Genomic DNA, 16,067 nt, shown 5'->3' with positions numbered 1-16,067 from the left:
AAGTGCTGAGATTTTAGGTGCTTTTTACCCAGCGGGGCTGTCGTATAGTTGTGTGGGTTATATGAGAACACGTGTCATGACCCACATGTGGAGGGCCACACACATGCCATGACAGTCAGAAGACAACTCCCTGGACTTGGTTCTCTATTTCCACCTCTGTGCGAGTTCAAAGGACAGAACTCAGCTATCAGGTTCAGCGGCAAGTGTCTTTACCACTATGCTCAGCCATTATTACCTGTCTATTGGTGTTTTGGGACAAAACCTCACAGCATAGCTTGAATTCACAGCCATCCTCCTGCCTCAACCTTGGGAGTGCTGGGCATGCTTCAGCCTCCTAAGCACTGGGTTTACTCTCATGGGAGAGATAGGATAGCCAGGACTGGCCATCTATAGGGCCCAGTATGGTGGTGATAACTAAGGGCTGAAGCTTGTCTTGGCTATCAATCTGGTTGAAGTGTTGTGAGAAAAATATTCTTCCCAGCTTTGATGTTGCAAGACAGGTATGTAATTACTGTCTTCAAGAGGTGGAGGAGCCAGCACTCGAAGCCAGTTTGAACCACATGAGACATGAAGACATTACATGTGCACTTACCTCCATTTAGGCACCCTGAAACCTCAAACTAATGTGTTTCCCCATTTCCCCGTATTTTCTGTTGTTGAGATAGGGACTGTGTAGCCTGGGCTGTCCTTAAACTTGCAAACTCTCCTATCCCAACCTCCCAAATGTTGGAATTCCAGGCATGGTGGCAATGCCTGCTCCCTGCACCTTTTTTGTCTTTTCCACCATCTTGAATACCTTTGTTGAATACCTCATATACCTTGTCAGTTTCGAAAGTGAGCCTGCAAGGAAAAATTTGAGTATCTCCCTTTCTCCTTCATTCCCACGCACAGCACTGAGGTTTGGCGTGCTTACAGGCTACCTGTCTGTAGAAGTTCCTGACTCTCCTCCTGGCTTCTCTGAAAAGCAAATGGAAGCAGCAGAAGCAGCAGCAGCAGCAGCACACAGAGCACCCCTGGGGAAATATATCGGGGAAAGCACAGCACTTTGGCTGCTCAGGGGCCGACCCTTAAGTGGGTTCATTGCTTTTGCTTATAGGTGGTTTCCCTCTAGGCTCTCATTCTATCTAAAAATTCTGTTGGCCCTCTGAAATCTGTTCCGTTTCTTCTAAAATTGTTATTCCACCTAGCCTGCAGGGGCCATGTTCACTGACTGCGCAGTCAAAAACAAGAACAAGAGACTCAATGCCAAAGTTAAAAGCGCATCAAACACGCCTAGACATTATTTATTATATGTCACAAACCTACAGACCCCTCAGTAAACCCTCCTTGGGGCCCGGCCCCAGCAATTTAAAGCTGAAGACCTGGGGTGCAGGTGGCAGGGATGGGGCTAAGTGGGGACTGGCTCTGAAACTGGGGTAGTCCCCAAAGGGAAAACTGTGTGGGAGGGACAGAGGTCAGGGCTGACCCGGCTTCTGAATAGGAGGGCTCAATAAAAAAAAATCCCATAGCCGGGCGGTGGTGGCGCATGCCTTTAATCCCAGCACTCGGGAGGCAGAGGCAGGCGGATCTCTGTGAGTTCGAGACCAGCCTGGTCTACAAGAGCTAGTTCCAGGACAGGCTCCAAAACCATAGAGAAACCCTGTCTCATAAAACCAAAAAAAAAAAAAAAATCCCATAAACAAATGAGGGGTACAATATACTTTTGCTACCCTTCCTCCAGGCCTCTGCTTTTTGGGGGAGACTTTTTCCCTGGGCTAGGAAACAGTCTGGACATGCCCTTTCTTTACCATTTTCTGTAAGTTGGAGAGAAGTAGTATTAGGGTAGTATTTTGAGGTGCCTAGACTGGGTTCACACTAATTTCTATCATTTCCCCAAAGTCCCTTAAGGCAGAAAAGGCAAGATCTCCCCGAGGGGTGAGGATCTAAATCTCACTCTTAATCTAGGTCTAGAAAGTCAAAACCACAAGATTTAAAATCTGTTCCCTCCCCAAGAACAAGGTCGGCACAGAGCTGTCATAGGTCAGGTCCCAGGTTGGTCCTAGGTTAAGGCAGGGAGTTTAGGAACCATTCCTCCCTGCTGAATGGAATGCTTGCATGGGATGGTGCTAAGGGTCAGGGCTGAGGCTGGGGCCTGTACAGGGAAATTCTCCATACCTGAAATACCTGTGCTGTGGGCCTTTCCTACAGAAAAGGGGCGCCTGTCAGGGGAACAGGCTGGAACATACCCTTACTTTGGTTCCTTCCCAGAGCAGGGCAGGGGGCAAAAGGAAGAGATAAGGTTGAACCCTCTAGGGGTGGGACACCATCATTTTTATTTTTCTTCCTCCAGTACCAGGAAAAGCTGGCCTGGCAATCCCCAGAGAAGGAATGGAGTAGGATCCTGGCATCTCCTTTCCTTGGGAGACCTGTTTATAAGGGTCCCTAGTGGCCAGGGGCACAACCTTATCCTGGCAGGAGTAGGGCCGGGGAATGGCTGTGATCCTCAGATGAACTGATCTTTCGCAGTGCTCTCCTGCCACCTCCCTCAAAAATACCTGTGCAGGGTGGTTCCTTTGGAAAAGGGGCAGGGCCTCACCTGATTCCTCCTCCTTGCCTATTACAGGGGTGGGGCCTGATTGCAACTCCTCTTCCCCAAGATTTCCTGGACCGGGCAGTCTCACAGGAGGGTAGGGGAAAGGGTCTCATCCAGGCTTGTCCTCCTTCCTTGGGTGGGGAAGTCCAAGGGGAGGAGTGAGGCCTCATCAGGACTCCTCCTCCATGCTGAAGCTGCTGCGACGGCTGCTGGCCTTGGACACAGCCGGGGATACTGAAGAAAGTAGGGGGTCAGAGGCAGCACGCAGTGGGGACAGGGCACCCCCTGACAATCCTCCCACGACCCCCTCCTCCTCCATCAGAATGTCCTCTAGCCCTAGGTGGAAGGGGTCTCCCAGGTCCCCCAAGTGGTCGCCGGGAAAGTGCAGGTCCAGAAGGGCATCTGAGGGTGGTGCTGGAGGCTGCTGCTGAGGCGCACTCTGGACAGGTCCCCCTGACACATGAAATGTGGTCGCGCTCGGTCTGCTCTCCTCCTCAACATCCAGCTGCTCTACCTTGAGGCTGTCGGAGACGGAGCTAGTGGCTAGGGAGAGCAGTCCTGGGGTCGGAGGCACTGGCAGACCATGGATCTGGGCCTGCAGTTCTAGCTCCTGCAAAAAGAAAGGAGTGGGTGCAAAATAAGATGGGGTTCAAAGTCCCTCATGGATAGAGGAGTGTACTCATGAAAAGGGCAGGCTACTAGGTTCCAATGCAACCTCTGAACTCCAGAGTCCCAATCTGTACAATGGTACAATGGCGCGTTATTCCACAGGGCTGTTTCTGTGAATTAAATGTGTTAAGAGGGCATACAGCGCTTGTTACAGTGCATAAGATACATGCCATGCGCATTAGCAAATATTCATTGCTACTATTTTTTAATTATTTAGAGAATCTCCCTTTCCTTTTTTTTCCCCCCCCAAACAGGGTCTCAATATGTAGTTCTGGTTGTCCTGAAACTTACTATGTAGACCGGGTTGGCATTGGAATCACAGAAATCTGCTTCCCTGGATTAAATGTGTGCCACCATGCTCAGCTGAGAATCTCCCTATTTACTTATTGAACTCGCTCTGTAGACCAGGCTGGCCTCGAACTCAGAGATCTGCCTGCCTCTGCTTCCCAAGTGCTGGGATTAAAGACGTGTGCCACCACTACCTAGTCGGGTGGTTAGCCGGCATGTATATGCATGTGTATAGTGCTTGTGGAAGCCAGAAGAGGGCATCAGATCCCTTGGAACTGGAGTTACAAATTGTTGTGATCCACCATTAATAATTATTTTTTTTTTAAATCAAGGTCTCACTATACAGCCCTGACCCTTGATCTCACAGATCCACCGGTTTCTGATCTTGAATGGTACAGCATTAAAGGTGTGGCCTACCATTCTAGGTATCCTTATTAGTCTTGTTAATGGTGTTCTAATTACTTATTATTTCCATATCATTTGAATTGAGCTGCCCAAAGGGAAAACTTGCCCTTTCTCTCTCTGCCTCCACCTGCTGGAAGTTCCAGTCACCCTCACCCTTTTCTCCCCTCCCCCAAACCTGAATGCGAAGCTGCAAGCTTCGGTTGGCTTGCTCCAAGGATCGCTGCCGGCTCTCCAGGTCTTTGGAGCGCTGCTGTTCCTTCTGTAATTTGCGGATGTAGTCCACAGATGCCTTTAGGATGGTGCCCTTATTCCAGCGCATCTCCCTGTGGGGCCCAAGAGGGAGGAAAGACCGAGTGCTGCATATGAAGTCTCTTAGGGGACTGTACCAGGTAGATGGAGTATCTGACCACATCACAACTTGAGGTAAACCAAACGGTTAGAATGCTTACAAAAACCCCTCTGCTTGCAATCTTCCACTGGTGGTCATTATACCCTAAGACCTAAAAGCCCTCTGTACCATGACCCCTTCTGCCTCCTTTCCCCCACAATAGCCGAGGTTGGCCTCTTAGTGTTCACATGGGAAATGACTCTCATCTCAGACCCTGTACTTGGATACAACCTTCACCGGGAGCACTCTCTGTCCACCATGTGGCCCCCTTAATCTTGTCCATCCCTGCTCTTGGCACTAGGGAAGAAAGAACACGGGCCTTCCATACAGTAGGCAAGCACCGTGCTTAGTTATACACAGCTCCATGTTCAGGCTCTCTACTCAAGCGTTTGTCAGCTGAGGCCTGCTCAGTCCTATGCTCCTCACACCCTGCTTCGCTTTCCCAACATTCGCCCATCCTCCTTTGGTTGTTTTTAAAAAGTTTTACTGAGATCTATTTACTTTATGCGTATGGGCGTTTTGCCTGCATCTATGTGTGTGCTCTAATAGTGCCTGCCTGTGGCCCACGGAGGCCAGAAAAGGGTATCGGAACTAGAGTCATGGACACCATCTGGATGCTGGGAATCAAACCCAGGTCTTCTGGAAAAGTAGCCAATACTCTTAACTGCTGAGTCATCTCTTCAAACCCCACTGTGTTCTTCCTGTTGTTTTGAGGCTGACCTCAATCTGCAGATCCCCCTGCCTCAGACTGCTGAGTGTTGGGATGACAGGCCCTGTTCCCTTCTGTTCATTATGTTCTACAACCCTCATTAGAACATGTGTCATAAATTCTACTTGTCTTTTCTTTTTTTGGTTTTACAAGACAGGGTTTCTCTGTGTAACAGCCCTGGCTGTCCTGGAACTCACTCTGTACACCAGGCTGGCTTCAAACCCACAGAGATCCACCTGCCTGTGCCTTCTGAGTGCTGGGATTAATGGCGGGCGCCCGGCAGGGTTGTACTTGTCTTAACTGTCTACATGCTCCAACTAGAGTATCAGATCCAAGAGGACAAGGGTCTTCTCCTTTGTGCCCTCTGCTATGCTCAGAGCCTAGCAGACTACCTGCTACAAAGCAAAGGCCCAATAACTAAATCCTGAGTAAGCAAAAAAAAGTACTGAATGACTGGAACACTTGTGTTCAACAGGGTGCAGATAGGACAAACTGACATGCCTGTTTGCAGTCTGAGGGGCTACAGTCCCCCAGCTAAGAAAAGGCAGAGAGCTCTTTCCAGGGGAGGTATTGTTTTTTTGATGCAGAGTCTCACTCTGTAGACCAGGATAGTCTAGAACTTATTATGTAGCCCAGGCTGGCCTTCAACTCATGGCAATATTTCTGCCCCAGCTTCCCCAGTGCTGGAATTACAGGTATGAGCCTCAGCATCTGGTTTAGAGAACTTTTGTCTGGGCAAGACTACATGGCAGACACCAAGGAACAACTTTCCTGGTCCAGGGTGCTTGTTCCACCTCCCATTGGCCTGGGGTCCCCAGCCCAGACTCACGGATCATTGGACTTGGGGATGAGGGTGCCCAGCTCTTTGATCCTATCGTTAATGTTGAATCGCCTGCGTCGTTCAACTTTCAAGAGAGGGGGAGAAAAAGAAAGAGTAGGAAAGAGTCATCAATGGGTAAAGGAAAGAGAGGAACAGGGGTGCTGGGAGGCTCCCCATGGAAGGTGGCCCTTGAAGCAAGGAGCACGGCAGGGCTGAGTGGCAGGTGGGCAAATGCGCCTGCTCTGGGGCTTACTTAGGTTGTGATTGTCTTTCTTCTGTCGCTCCTTCAAAAGGGCCTTTGCCTCGGTTTCTGGAAGAGAGTGAGGGTGGATATCAGGGCTTCTGGATACAGGAAGCAGAGTCCCTGAAGATGCAGAGGTAGGGGCTAGTGGGAGAGGGACAGAAGGTGTGACTTTTCTTAGAGATGGGGGTCTTGCTTTGTTGTCCAGGCTGGCCTTGAACACCTGACCTAAGCCATTCTCCTTCTCAGTCTCCAAATTAGCTGCAACTAGAGTTTGGCACAGAGCCAGACTTGGAGGGATTTTTTAAAAAGTAGATTTATTTTTATTTTCTATGTATGGGTGCTTTGCCTTCACACATGAGTGATAGATACCACATGCATGCCTGGGAACCAAAGATGTCAGAAGAGGGCTCTGAATCCACTGGAACTGAGTCACAGATAGTTGTGAGCAGTCATGGGAATCAAACCCAGGTCCTCTGCAAGAGCAGCCAGTGCTGTTAACTGACCCTGATGTCAACAATGATGATGATGATGAATGACAACTTCAATTTCTTCTTCTAATTCTTCTCTTCTTCCTTCTTTTCTTTTCTTCTTTCTTCTCCTCCTTCTGTCTTCTTTTTAAAGACAGGGTCTCAATATATAGCTCATACTGGCCTTAAACCTTCCACGTGCTGGGACCATGCACCACCATACCTGTTGACTGCTTTCAAAGATGTCTTGAGCCAGGCATGGTAGTTCGTGCCTATAATCCCAGCATTGTGAAGGAGAGTCAGGAAGATCGCTCCAAGTTCAATGCCAGCCTGGGCTATACAGGGAGTTCCAGAACTGGGCATTTGGGCATAGCTCTGTAATTTCAGAACTCAGGAGGCTGAGGCAAAAGGGCTGTTGGAAATCTGAGGTCAGCCTAGGCTACAGAGTGAAACTGTGTCTCAAAAAAATAAACAAAAATGCCTCTCTTTGCTAGTTTTTTTTAATGAAAGCATGGTGGCACAGGCCTTCTGTTGCACCCAAGAGGAAGTCAGAGAAAATGAGGTGAAAGTAGGACCAAGAGTCACATGAGGGGGAAAAAAGGGGGGGGGAGCAGTTGGATTTGTTTCTCTCCTCTGTGGTACTTCGGATGGAACCTAAAGTCTTCAGATACTAAGCTACCCTCCGAGCCCCAGCCTCAACCTGTTTCTGAAAAGCTCAAACCCTCTCCTTAGAGTCAGGTCTAGCTCCAGACCTGGCAGTGACAGGGTTTGACTCAAGGGACAGGGTGGGGTAAAGGGCCAAGACCCTAGCACTTACCAGAGATCTCCCGTTTGATATTAGGCAGCTCGGCTGGACAAGAGTTGCTGACAGTGATGGCCGGCGTGGCCACTCCTTGGCTGCTGTACACATCAAGCAGATTCCCTGACACAGGCAGCTGCGGACACCAAAGGCACAGCACAGCCTCCTCAAACTCGGGCTCCTGACCCTCACATATTAAAAGCCAGAGCCCTCTAATGCAAGGATCGGGGATTCCAGGGGACCCCTTTTCCTTCAGGGAAGTGTTACGTGGCACTTAACAGCAGGAACAGAACCAGGTGAACTTACTCTGGTTTGTAGGGGTTGGGGTCCACCTACCCAGCCCCTCAAATGCCTCAGTGGTCTTTCTGAAGCCCTTCTCCAAAACAACTCTCGGGCTGGCTCTGAGAAGAAAAATGCTGGAAAATCCCAGCTCTCAGGTCTGTCAGTTCTGGTCTGACATTCCAGGCCGTTAGCTGCTTCCAGCACGGCATTCCAAGCCAGCATTCTTGGAACACTCCAACTTAAGTCTTTTCAGACCTTGGTAAATTATCATGGCAGCATGCCACCCAGAATCTGGCTTTCTGGAGAGTTCCAGCTGAATCCCCAGCTTTAAGTGTGATCACTACTTTAAAAACCATAAGCTCCTACTGGTCCACCCCCACATTCTGATACCTCAGGTGGTCTAGTCTATTTCACAGCTAGTGCGGCTTTTATACCAGCCTAGTTTTTGCCTCTCTCTCTCTTATACTATGCTAGATACAGTCTGGTGCAACACACTCGTATAGAAGTGGATCCAGCCCTAGCCCTTGGTGAGCTGTCACATACTGAAACCCCTTTGAGGCTTTCAGATCTGCCTCCTAACCTCTAGCTGTGTCCGAAACAGTGAGAAGTTAGGATAAAAGTAGAACTTTGTGTGTGTGTGTGTGTGGTACTGAGGACAGAACCTAGGACCTCATCACAGGCTAGGCAAGCACTCCTCCACTCGGCTGCATCCCCAGCCCCAGAGCATTATCATTTCTATATAAGGTGCTAGGCTCCTGGTAAGTTGGGAAAAGCCATGAGATTAACTTGTCAAGGCATGCTCTAGAATCAGATTGTTATAATGGTAGCTCTCTTGCTCTGGAAAGTTTTATCCATTTACAAGGACCCAGCCTCTTGGCCCAATTCATCACAAGGGACTTGGTACACTCCAAATAGTAGTACAATGTCCAAACACTTATTATAACCCAAGCCTTTGGTTCCGATTACTACACGGTAGTACCGGAATCCCTTGGGACACTCAAACTGCTACATGATTCCCACTTCTTGGTACTCAGCCCAAGTGCCCAGGTAATAGTATGTCTATAAACTCTCCATACTGTATGTCTAAGTCTACCAGGGCCACCTCTCCATGAAGTCCAACAAAGGCCCAAGGGCAGCGGTGGGTCTAAGCCCCGTTCTCAATCTTAGAATAACACATGGCAAGGGTCACTCATATACACACAGCCAGTGCGGGTGTGGTCTTAGTGACAGAAGAATGCCATAGTTTTCAGACCACCTCCCTTTGTAGGGCCTCACCGTGCTGGGGAGCTGCAGCCCTGCAGTGCCTCCGGGAAGATAGCTGAGCATCTCATCGTTGTAACTGGACTCTAGGCTGATGATCTCATCAATGACATCATCAATCTGGGGGAAGAAGTAAATACTGTACAGGGTTAGAAGAACTGGGAGGGGAGGCTAGGGGTGGCAGTAGCTTAATGGTAGAGTGCTGGCCTGGCGTGTGCAAGGCCCTGGGTTCTGTTCCCAACACCCAGCATTCACATTCACACACCACCACCACCACCACCACCACCACCAACAACAACAACAACAACAACAACAACAAAACAACTGGACGAAGGGCATAAGGGAAGGTTACCAACAGACTCTTACCTCCTTCTCTGAGCTGGATCCAATGGTGAGCAGTGCCATGGGGCTGTTAGGAGCACTGCCTGTAGGGCCAGTGGCATGGGCAGTTTCAGGGGCAGGAAGCGGCTGGGCACTGGTAGGCCCTGGTGGTGGGGTGAGGGCCTGGGAAGCCAGCTTGGGCCCAAGTGTGGTAGACAAGTACTGTTTCACCTGCTGCCGGCGAGCTTGCTGCAGATGGTAGCGGGTGGGGTTCTCCAGGTGGGTCTGAACCTGTAAAATAAAAGAGAGGGAAGGCGAGGAGGCACAAAAGAGAAATAACTGAGCCCCAGCCTGACCCCATAACTCAACGAATTTTAGGCTCATGTGGGCCTAAGACTGGAGAACATCTCAAAAATATTAGTGAATCTGCCAAGACCCTAAACTTCTTTTTCCAGAAATCCTTGAAAACATCCATCTCCCCAAATTAATAAGTTCTCTCAAGTTTCTAGTTCACGCTGTCAGAATCCTCAGAGTTCCCTGCTAAGTGATACCACCCAATAGAAAGAGACTCTCCCACACATGGCTTTCCTACATATCCTCAGAATGAAAGTCCAGAAGAAAACCTAAGAGATCATCAGCACACTGGCACAAGGCCCGATCACTTAGACACTATCATGACCTATCCTTAGAACCACATGGACGCTGTCCAAAAGTCACCTGGACCCCAGGCCACCCCTTAGCTCCTAGGACCGCTTCTCAGTCACTAACTCCCAGAGCTTCTGAATCTGTCCTTACCTTGAGCACCTCTCTGGGCACCTGAGCAGGGGGTGGACGACCCAATGTATGGCCACCAGCGGACACACCAATCACAGAGATGGCTGGGGAGGCAGGTGCAGGATTGGGGAAGGGAGCAGCTGCTGCCTGCTCCCGCCGCTCACGCCTCTCCTGCTCCTGGGCCTGGGCCCGCATCAGCTGCTGACGCAGCAAGACCCGAGATGAAGATGATGATGACATGGCAGGGGTCCTGGAGCCCCCTGCAGAAGACGATGCAGACAGTGTAGCTGGGGTGGTTGCTGTGGCCTGCAGTGATATTGGGAGGCTGCGGAATGGGAAATATGGGGTCACAGGTAAGCTAGAAGTCTCTTTTCAAGCCTAAGGGTCAGTCTGTGCTGGACTAGATCGAGAAACTGTCTTGTTCTGTGTTCTGTGTGGGTAGGAAACATAAGTACCAGGCCTGGATGTGGGCCTCAGGAGACACTGGAACCAGACAAAGCTCCATCACTCAGAGGTCACAGTCTGACCATTTGTTTCAGGGGAAATAAAGACTGTGGCCTGCAGTCTTAATGGTGAAGCCTCAGTTGGAGCAGGTTCACAGAGTAAGTGCAGAAGTTGGGCTCTAGGGGGCTAGAGAGATGGCTCAGAGGTTAAGAGAACTGGCTTCACTTCCAAAGGTCCTGAGTTCAATTCCCAGCAACCACATGGTGGCTCACAACCACCTGTAGTGAAATATTCTGCCCTCTTCTGGCCTGCAGGGACATATGCAGGCAGACCACTGTATACTTAATAAATAAATAAATAAATCTTTAAAAAAAAAAAAAAGAAGTTGGGCTCTAAGAAAAGGAGTATCTTGGGAGGCAGAGGCAGGTGGATCTCTGTGAGTTCGAGGCCAGCCTAGTCTGGTCTACAGCCAGGACAGCTAGGGCTACACAGAAAAAATCCTGTTTTTTTTTTTTTTTTTTTTTTAAAGTTTCACCAGGCAGTGGTGGCGCATGTCTTTAATCCCAGCACTCGGAAGGCAGAGGCAGGTGGATCTCTGTGACTCTGAGGCCAGCCTGGTCTACAAATTGAGTTCCAGGACAGTCAGGACTACTACATAGAGAAACTATGTCTCGAAAAACAAACAAAAAAATTGGGGGCTGGAGAGATGGCTCAGTGGTTAAGAGCACTGGATGCTCATTTAAAGGACCCAGGTTCAATTCCCAGCACCCACATGACAACTCACAATTGTCTGTAACTCCAGTTACAAGAGGCCTAACACCCTCACATAGATATATATGCAGGCAACATATCAGTGCACAAAAAATAAAAATAAAATCATTAAAAAAAGTTTTTAGTTTGAGCACTTGGGAGACAGAGGCAGCCGAATCTCTGTGAGTTCGAGACCAGCCTGGTCTACAAGAGCTAGTTCCAGGACAGGCTCCAAAGCCACAGAGAAACCCTGTCTCGAAAAACCAAAAAAAAAAAAAAAAAAAAAAAAGGAAAAGAATAGGAGTTTCTCTTACTAAAAGGTGATGAGCTCACGTGGATCTGAAGCTGGAGTGAAGTGGGAACACGAGAGTTGCTAAGCCTCATCTGGAGCTCCTAGAAGTGGGCAGCGGGCTCCAGGGCCCCAGACTCCACTTCCTCCCTGCCCAGGCAGGGTTCTGCTGCCAGGAGCCAGTTAGTTTTGAAAATCTCAGAGGTTTCACAATCCTCTCTTCCTGCCCCTCTTCCAGGTCCCCTCCCCTCTCTAAGCGCCCAGGCCGATGACTCAGCACATTTGGGCTTCCACCCACTAGCCTGGAAGCCCCAGGGCTGGGGGGGTGGGCTTGCCAGGTGTGTGGAGGACTGAACAGGGGCTGCACGGCCCTACCCCCTGGAGGGCGGGAGCTTAGGAAGGCCACGCCCATCCACGCAGCCAGGCCAGCGAGAATTCCGAGTAGGGAAAACAAGGTAGGGCAGGGTGAGGGCAGGCCAGAGTCGCGCTGGCTTGCCCACCTGCTCTCCACCTTCGGGCCTCCAATCCCAGCACAGGGAAAATACAGGCTGCTGAGAAGGGGAGAATGGGTTGGGTGGACTCAAGAGGGCCCTTGGCCTTCAAGTGGGCAGGGGGACGGGGAAGGGTCAGTTAAGCCAGGCCTACCTGGAGCGGAGGGGTAGGGGTTGGCTTTTGAGCTCGTAGAAGCTGTCTGGGTCAAGGATGTTTTCTAATTCGATGTCAGCAACAATCCCGGATTCCGGAAGCAAAGAATTGAAGCTGAGGGTGGAGGGAAGGAAGGAGCGGCGGTCAGTGACTGCTGGGAGCTCTAATGCCCTCCCTTCCCCAGACCCTGAGGCGGGCGGGCTCCCCCACACAAGTCCCATATCCTTTCCCTCTTCCCACTCCTCACTGCTACCCACAGGCCCTTAAGGATCAGAACAATAAGAAAGCTTGGATTCCAACTCCCTCGCTCCAACAACCACAACCTGGGTTTAAGAGGGGGAATCAAGAGGACTTTGGGAATGACAATTCACTTGGTAGAAGGACTCCAGGCTTCGCATTCAGAGTTCTCCCAGCCCCCACACCCCTACTGTTTTGCCGACAGCTGAAAGTGAACCCAAGTTTGTAAGCAGGCACACAGAGCAAGTACGGGCACCCCTCAGGCTGAGAGTCCATTTTTTTGTAACACAAACTGAATGCATCACAAAGAGCTCTGGGCTCCATCATTTACTTTGCAGCAGGAGCTATCACTCTGCAAAGGAATTCCAGCCTCAGCCAGAGTTCCTAGGCTGCTGATACCCATCCAAATATAAGAACTGAATGAGGAAAGGCTCCCCTCACTCCGCCGGTGAGCATCTTCAAAAAGCGAGTCTGAGTGCTGCAGGATCTGCCTGGCCACAGGAGCATCATTCTTAGCTAAGAAGAAACTGCCCTGTCTCCTCCTACTTTTTAGATAGATCAAAACACACACCCGTTTTCAGTATCAACAATCACTGCCACACAAAACAAGCCTTATCTCAGATGAAGGAAGGAGGCTGAGGTCAGCCTAGACTATATGGGGAGGCTTCCTCTCAAATTAGAAAGAAAAAGACACAGGAGCTGGAGTTTGCTTAGCATTTAAGAGCCCTGGCTTCCACTCACAGCACAACATTGCTCCCATTTAACTGTGCCCAGCACTGTGACGGTCTCGGCTGTTAGAAGGAATCGAAGATGGTTCTGCTCAGGCCTCCCTGCTGGGTATAAAGAGGACCCTAGTGTCCAGGCCCAAGACACATAGAGGGTGAATATGTATCCTTGTTGGAATTGTACAGCCCAGTGGTACAGCACTTGCCCACCAAGTGTGGGGCTCTTGGTTCCACCCACCGCATCCCCAAATAATATTCACCCTTGAGTTTAGTCAAGTTTGGAATCCTGAAAGATTGTGACTTCGGTTGGTAAGAAGTTTCTCCCCTGTCTACCAATGGTCTTCCCCTCCTTGCCCACAGATGGGGCTCTAAAACCACCCAGGAAGTTGGGAAGAGGAAGCCGGGAGAGTAGCTGAGTTCAGCACAACCCCGGGCAGAAAGGTGGCGGCCCCCTCCCACACTCCCACACCACTGCACATAAATTGGGGAAAAATGGGGACTGGAGAGGGCAAGGTTGTGGCCAAGGAAGAGCTGGAGTTTTCAAAGCAAGGCTGATGGAAGAGGATGAGAAGAGGAGAGACGGAGGACCCACCCAGCCAGGGATGGTGCAATCGGTACTCACTCCAGCTCTAGAGACTGATTCAAGATTACACCCGGGAACTGAGAGACTGGCTGGGAGGGCGAAATAAAAGGAAGAGGGGGGGTGTGGGTAGGGAGTGGGCAGGGCTGGCTGAGAGGCTAGGGTGAGTGGCAGCGGAAACAAGACCCTCCTCTGGGTTCCCAAATAAGGTTTGCGGCCTCCCCCACTCCTACGGCTAAGAGTGAACTATCTATCCATCCCGTCTGCCGGCCGCCCCGCATTTCAGCTCACATTCAAGACGCAAGAGGGGCTTCCACTAACCCGGCATTTCTAGACAGACTCCGCGGACGGGGAGGGGGGCGCAGAAGGAAAAGGACGGGCCCATCAAGTTGCACCGTTCGGTTATTCTCTCTCACACACAACACACACACAGAGACACACCCGGCGTATCTGAGACTGCCCCCTAACCCCCCTCCACATTTGTTATCCCCCAAACACAGCGCCGGCGGCTACCGGCAGTCACTAAGTGCCCCAAACAGCACCTCTGCCTCCCAGGATCCTTTCTCCCACACTAAAGGAAAAAGATTACAGCATTTCCTTAAAATCGGTGCCTCGCCTAACAGTGCGCCCTCCAATTCATCCCTCTGCGACCGACTCAACAATTCCAAATTCAGCTTCTAACCAGTTTCCCAAGTTCAGCTAGCTCGGACCAGTTTCTGTATACTCCACAATGTGCCCCGCTAGACCCGGGCAAGAGCCCCCCAAATCTGACCCTGCCCTCCTCAGCAGACTCACTACTCTTTTAAGCTTTAGTCTAAGTTGGGTCGGTACTAGATTTCTGAGGTGCCCACCCAAGATGGGCACCCCGACGTCCTTCAAGCCTAGGCCAAGAGTCTCCAATCCTAGTCCGGGGCCCCCCAATGTTCTGAGGTGAGTACCCAGGGAACCTCAGTTGTCACTCCCGGCCCCAGGTGGCCCCGCACCTGAGCAGCTGGGCCGAGTCGGTTGGCCTGCGCTCTTCCAAAAGCACGAACACGGCTCGAGGGCCCTCCGCGCTGGCCTCTACGCCGTCCCGAGCTGACTCGGCTGCATGAGACATGACGCCCGGCCCCGGGCGAGCCCTGCCAGGCCGGTCGGGCCTTGGCCCGGTCCCCCTAACAAAATAAGAGTCCCCCTCCCCCCGCTCGCCACTGCCTCCTCCGTTAAGCCATGGAGCTAGCTCTGCGCGGGCGGGCGGCGTCGGGAAGATGGGATGGGCCGTGAGTCATCACCCGCCCTGAACGGACCGACACCCCCCAATCTAACCCCGAACGACCGCTCGCCTCCCCCTCGTCCTCTTCCCCCTCCTCCCTGGACTGGGGAAACTCCACAGGAAGTGACCGCACGGGGCATGGAAGTCTAGTAGGGCCATACCTCCTGAGCAAGGCAGCCAATTGCTACCAGAAGATTCGAGGGTCCGCCCTAAACCACGACTTCGAGGCGTAGGGAACACCGGGTTTGCGCCGCCCTTCGGAGAAGGGAGCCCTTAGGCCACGCCCTCGGCGGCGGAAGCAAATAGGCGAGGAGAGATTTGGTCGAGCCACGCCTTCCTTTTTGCGTAGCTTCCTGAGCCACACCCCTCTTCTCAAATTATCCCCACGTTCCTTACACCCCCCCCATCCCCAACCCCCATCCCCAGCAAGCTATTCAACTGAGTCTTGGGTTTTCTGCGCCTGCGTGGAAAGTCTGCAAGCCAAGCTTTTAGCGGAACCGCGCGGCGGCTCTCTTAGCCCAGGGTCATCCCAGACCGCACTCCAACCTCTTTGTACCGGTGTCTTCTCAAGCCACTATATAACCGAGGCAGGAGCAACAACATTCCTTGAAAATGGTGCTGAAACCATTCCCTTTCGGTGCCCGCGATCCCGCCACGGAACTGGTCTTCCTGAGAGAGCTCTGCCTGTTTTGTTATCTAAAGTGTTTATTGTACTATGATCATTGTACTACGCAATAGATGGTTAATGAATCTTTTGACAGATGGATGAATGAATGGACGGATGTTAATTAGATCTGGTTTCCAGTGAATGAGTTCTGCTCCACTCTGTGCCTACACTTACCTGCTCAGTCAGTTGGGGGTCACAATGTCTGTTGGCAGACTTATGAGGATTAGAGAGAAATAATGTGAAAAGGCTAGCCCGCTGTCTTACATAAAATAAGTTCCCCAAAATTAGTTGATTCGCTCACTTGTTCACTTATCCAGCATTTAGGAGATGCCTGTGTGTGGCAGATAAATGCAGGGCGGCGTGGACAAAGCGGTCCCATCCATAACCTTCAGTTACACAAAACAAGCCCACCACTTCCCCTTACTGCTTCCCAGCACCCCAAGACCATCAGTTAACTCCCCCTAAAGTGGGTGTGCAAGT

At 51.0% G+C, this 16,067-nt stretch overlaps 1 protein-coding gene across 5 annotated transcripts; it reads right to left on the bottom strand.

Moving 5' to 3' along the window:
• Window positions 1-1,246: 1,246 nt before the first annotated feature.
• On the bottom strand, window positions 1,247-15,026 carry Tfe3 (transcription factor binding to IGHM enhancer 3). 5 transcript variants are annotated; one of them, XM_050160790.1, is made up of 10 exons: window positions 14,652-15,025; window positions 12,127-12,240; window positions 10,020-10,323; window positions 9,270-9,515; window positions 8,919-9,023; window positions 7,380-7,497; window positions 6,105-6,161; window positions 5,861-5,936; window positions 4,110-4,257; window positions 1,247-3,182 (listed from the first exon to the last, which is right to left on the bottom strand). In XM_050160790.1, exons 1-10 carry the CDS (start codon window positions 14,765-14,767, stop codon window positions 2,742-2,744), a joined length of 1,725 nt encoding a protein of 574 aa, XP_050016747.1. In that variant the 5' UTR covers window positions 14,768-15,025; the 3' UTR covers window positions 1,247-2,741. The 5 variants fall into 5 exon arrangements, with proteins under 5 accessions (XP_050016747.1, XP_050016752.1, XP_050016751.1 ...); XM_050160795.1 differs by lacking the exon at window positions 14,652-15,025 and adding an exon at window positions 13,711-13,734; XM_050160794.1 differs by lacking the exon at window positions 14,652-15,025 and adding an exon at window positions 13,105-13,124 and having other exon boundaries at window positions 10,020-10,258.
• Between the last annotated feature and the right edge of the window lie 1,041 nt (window positions 15,027-16,067).

The sequence above is a fragment of the Alexandromys fortis genome, unplaced genomic scaffold (genome assembly GCF_014885135.2).
Source record: "Alexandromys fortis isolate MF-2015 unplaced genomic scaffold, M_Fortis_MF-2015_v1.1 scaffold_83, whole genome shotgun sequence".
NCBI lineage: Eukaryota > Metazoa > Chordata > Mammalia > Rodentia > Cricetidae > Alexandromys > Alexandromys fortis.
The sequence above is the reverse complement of the archived record's forward strand: the minus strand, read 5'-3'. Positions and strand labels throughout refer to the sequence as shown.

Bases quoted from the DNA above. Each gene is read 5' to 3' on its own strand.
- Tfe3 (XM_050160790.1), bottom strand. From the start codon at position 14,767: ATGTCTCATGCAGCCGAGTCAGCTCGGGACGGCGTAGAGGCCAGCGCG. The intron at 9,516-10,019 runs GTAAGGACAGAT...TTTATTTTACAG, and splicing joins TGCCCAGAGAGGTGCTCAAG to GTTCAGACCCACCTGGAGAA. The intron at 3,183-4,109 runs GTTTGGGGGAGG...TTCTTTTTGCAG, and splicing joins GCTTGCAGCTTCGCATTCAG to GAGCTAGAACTGCAGGCCCA.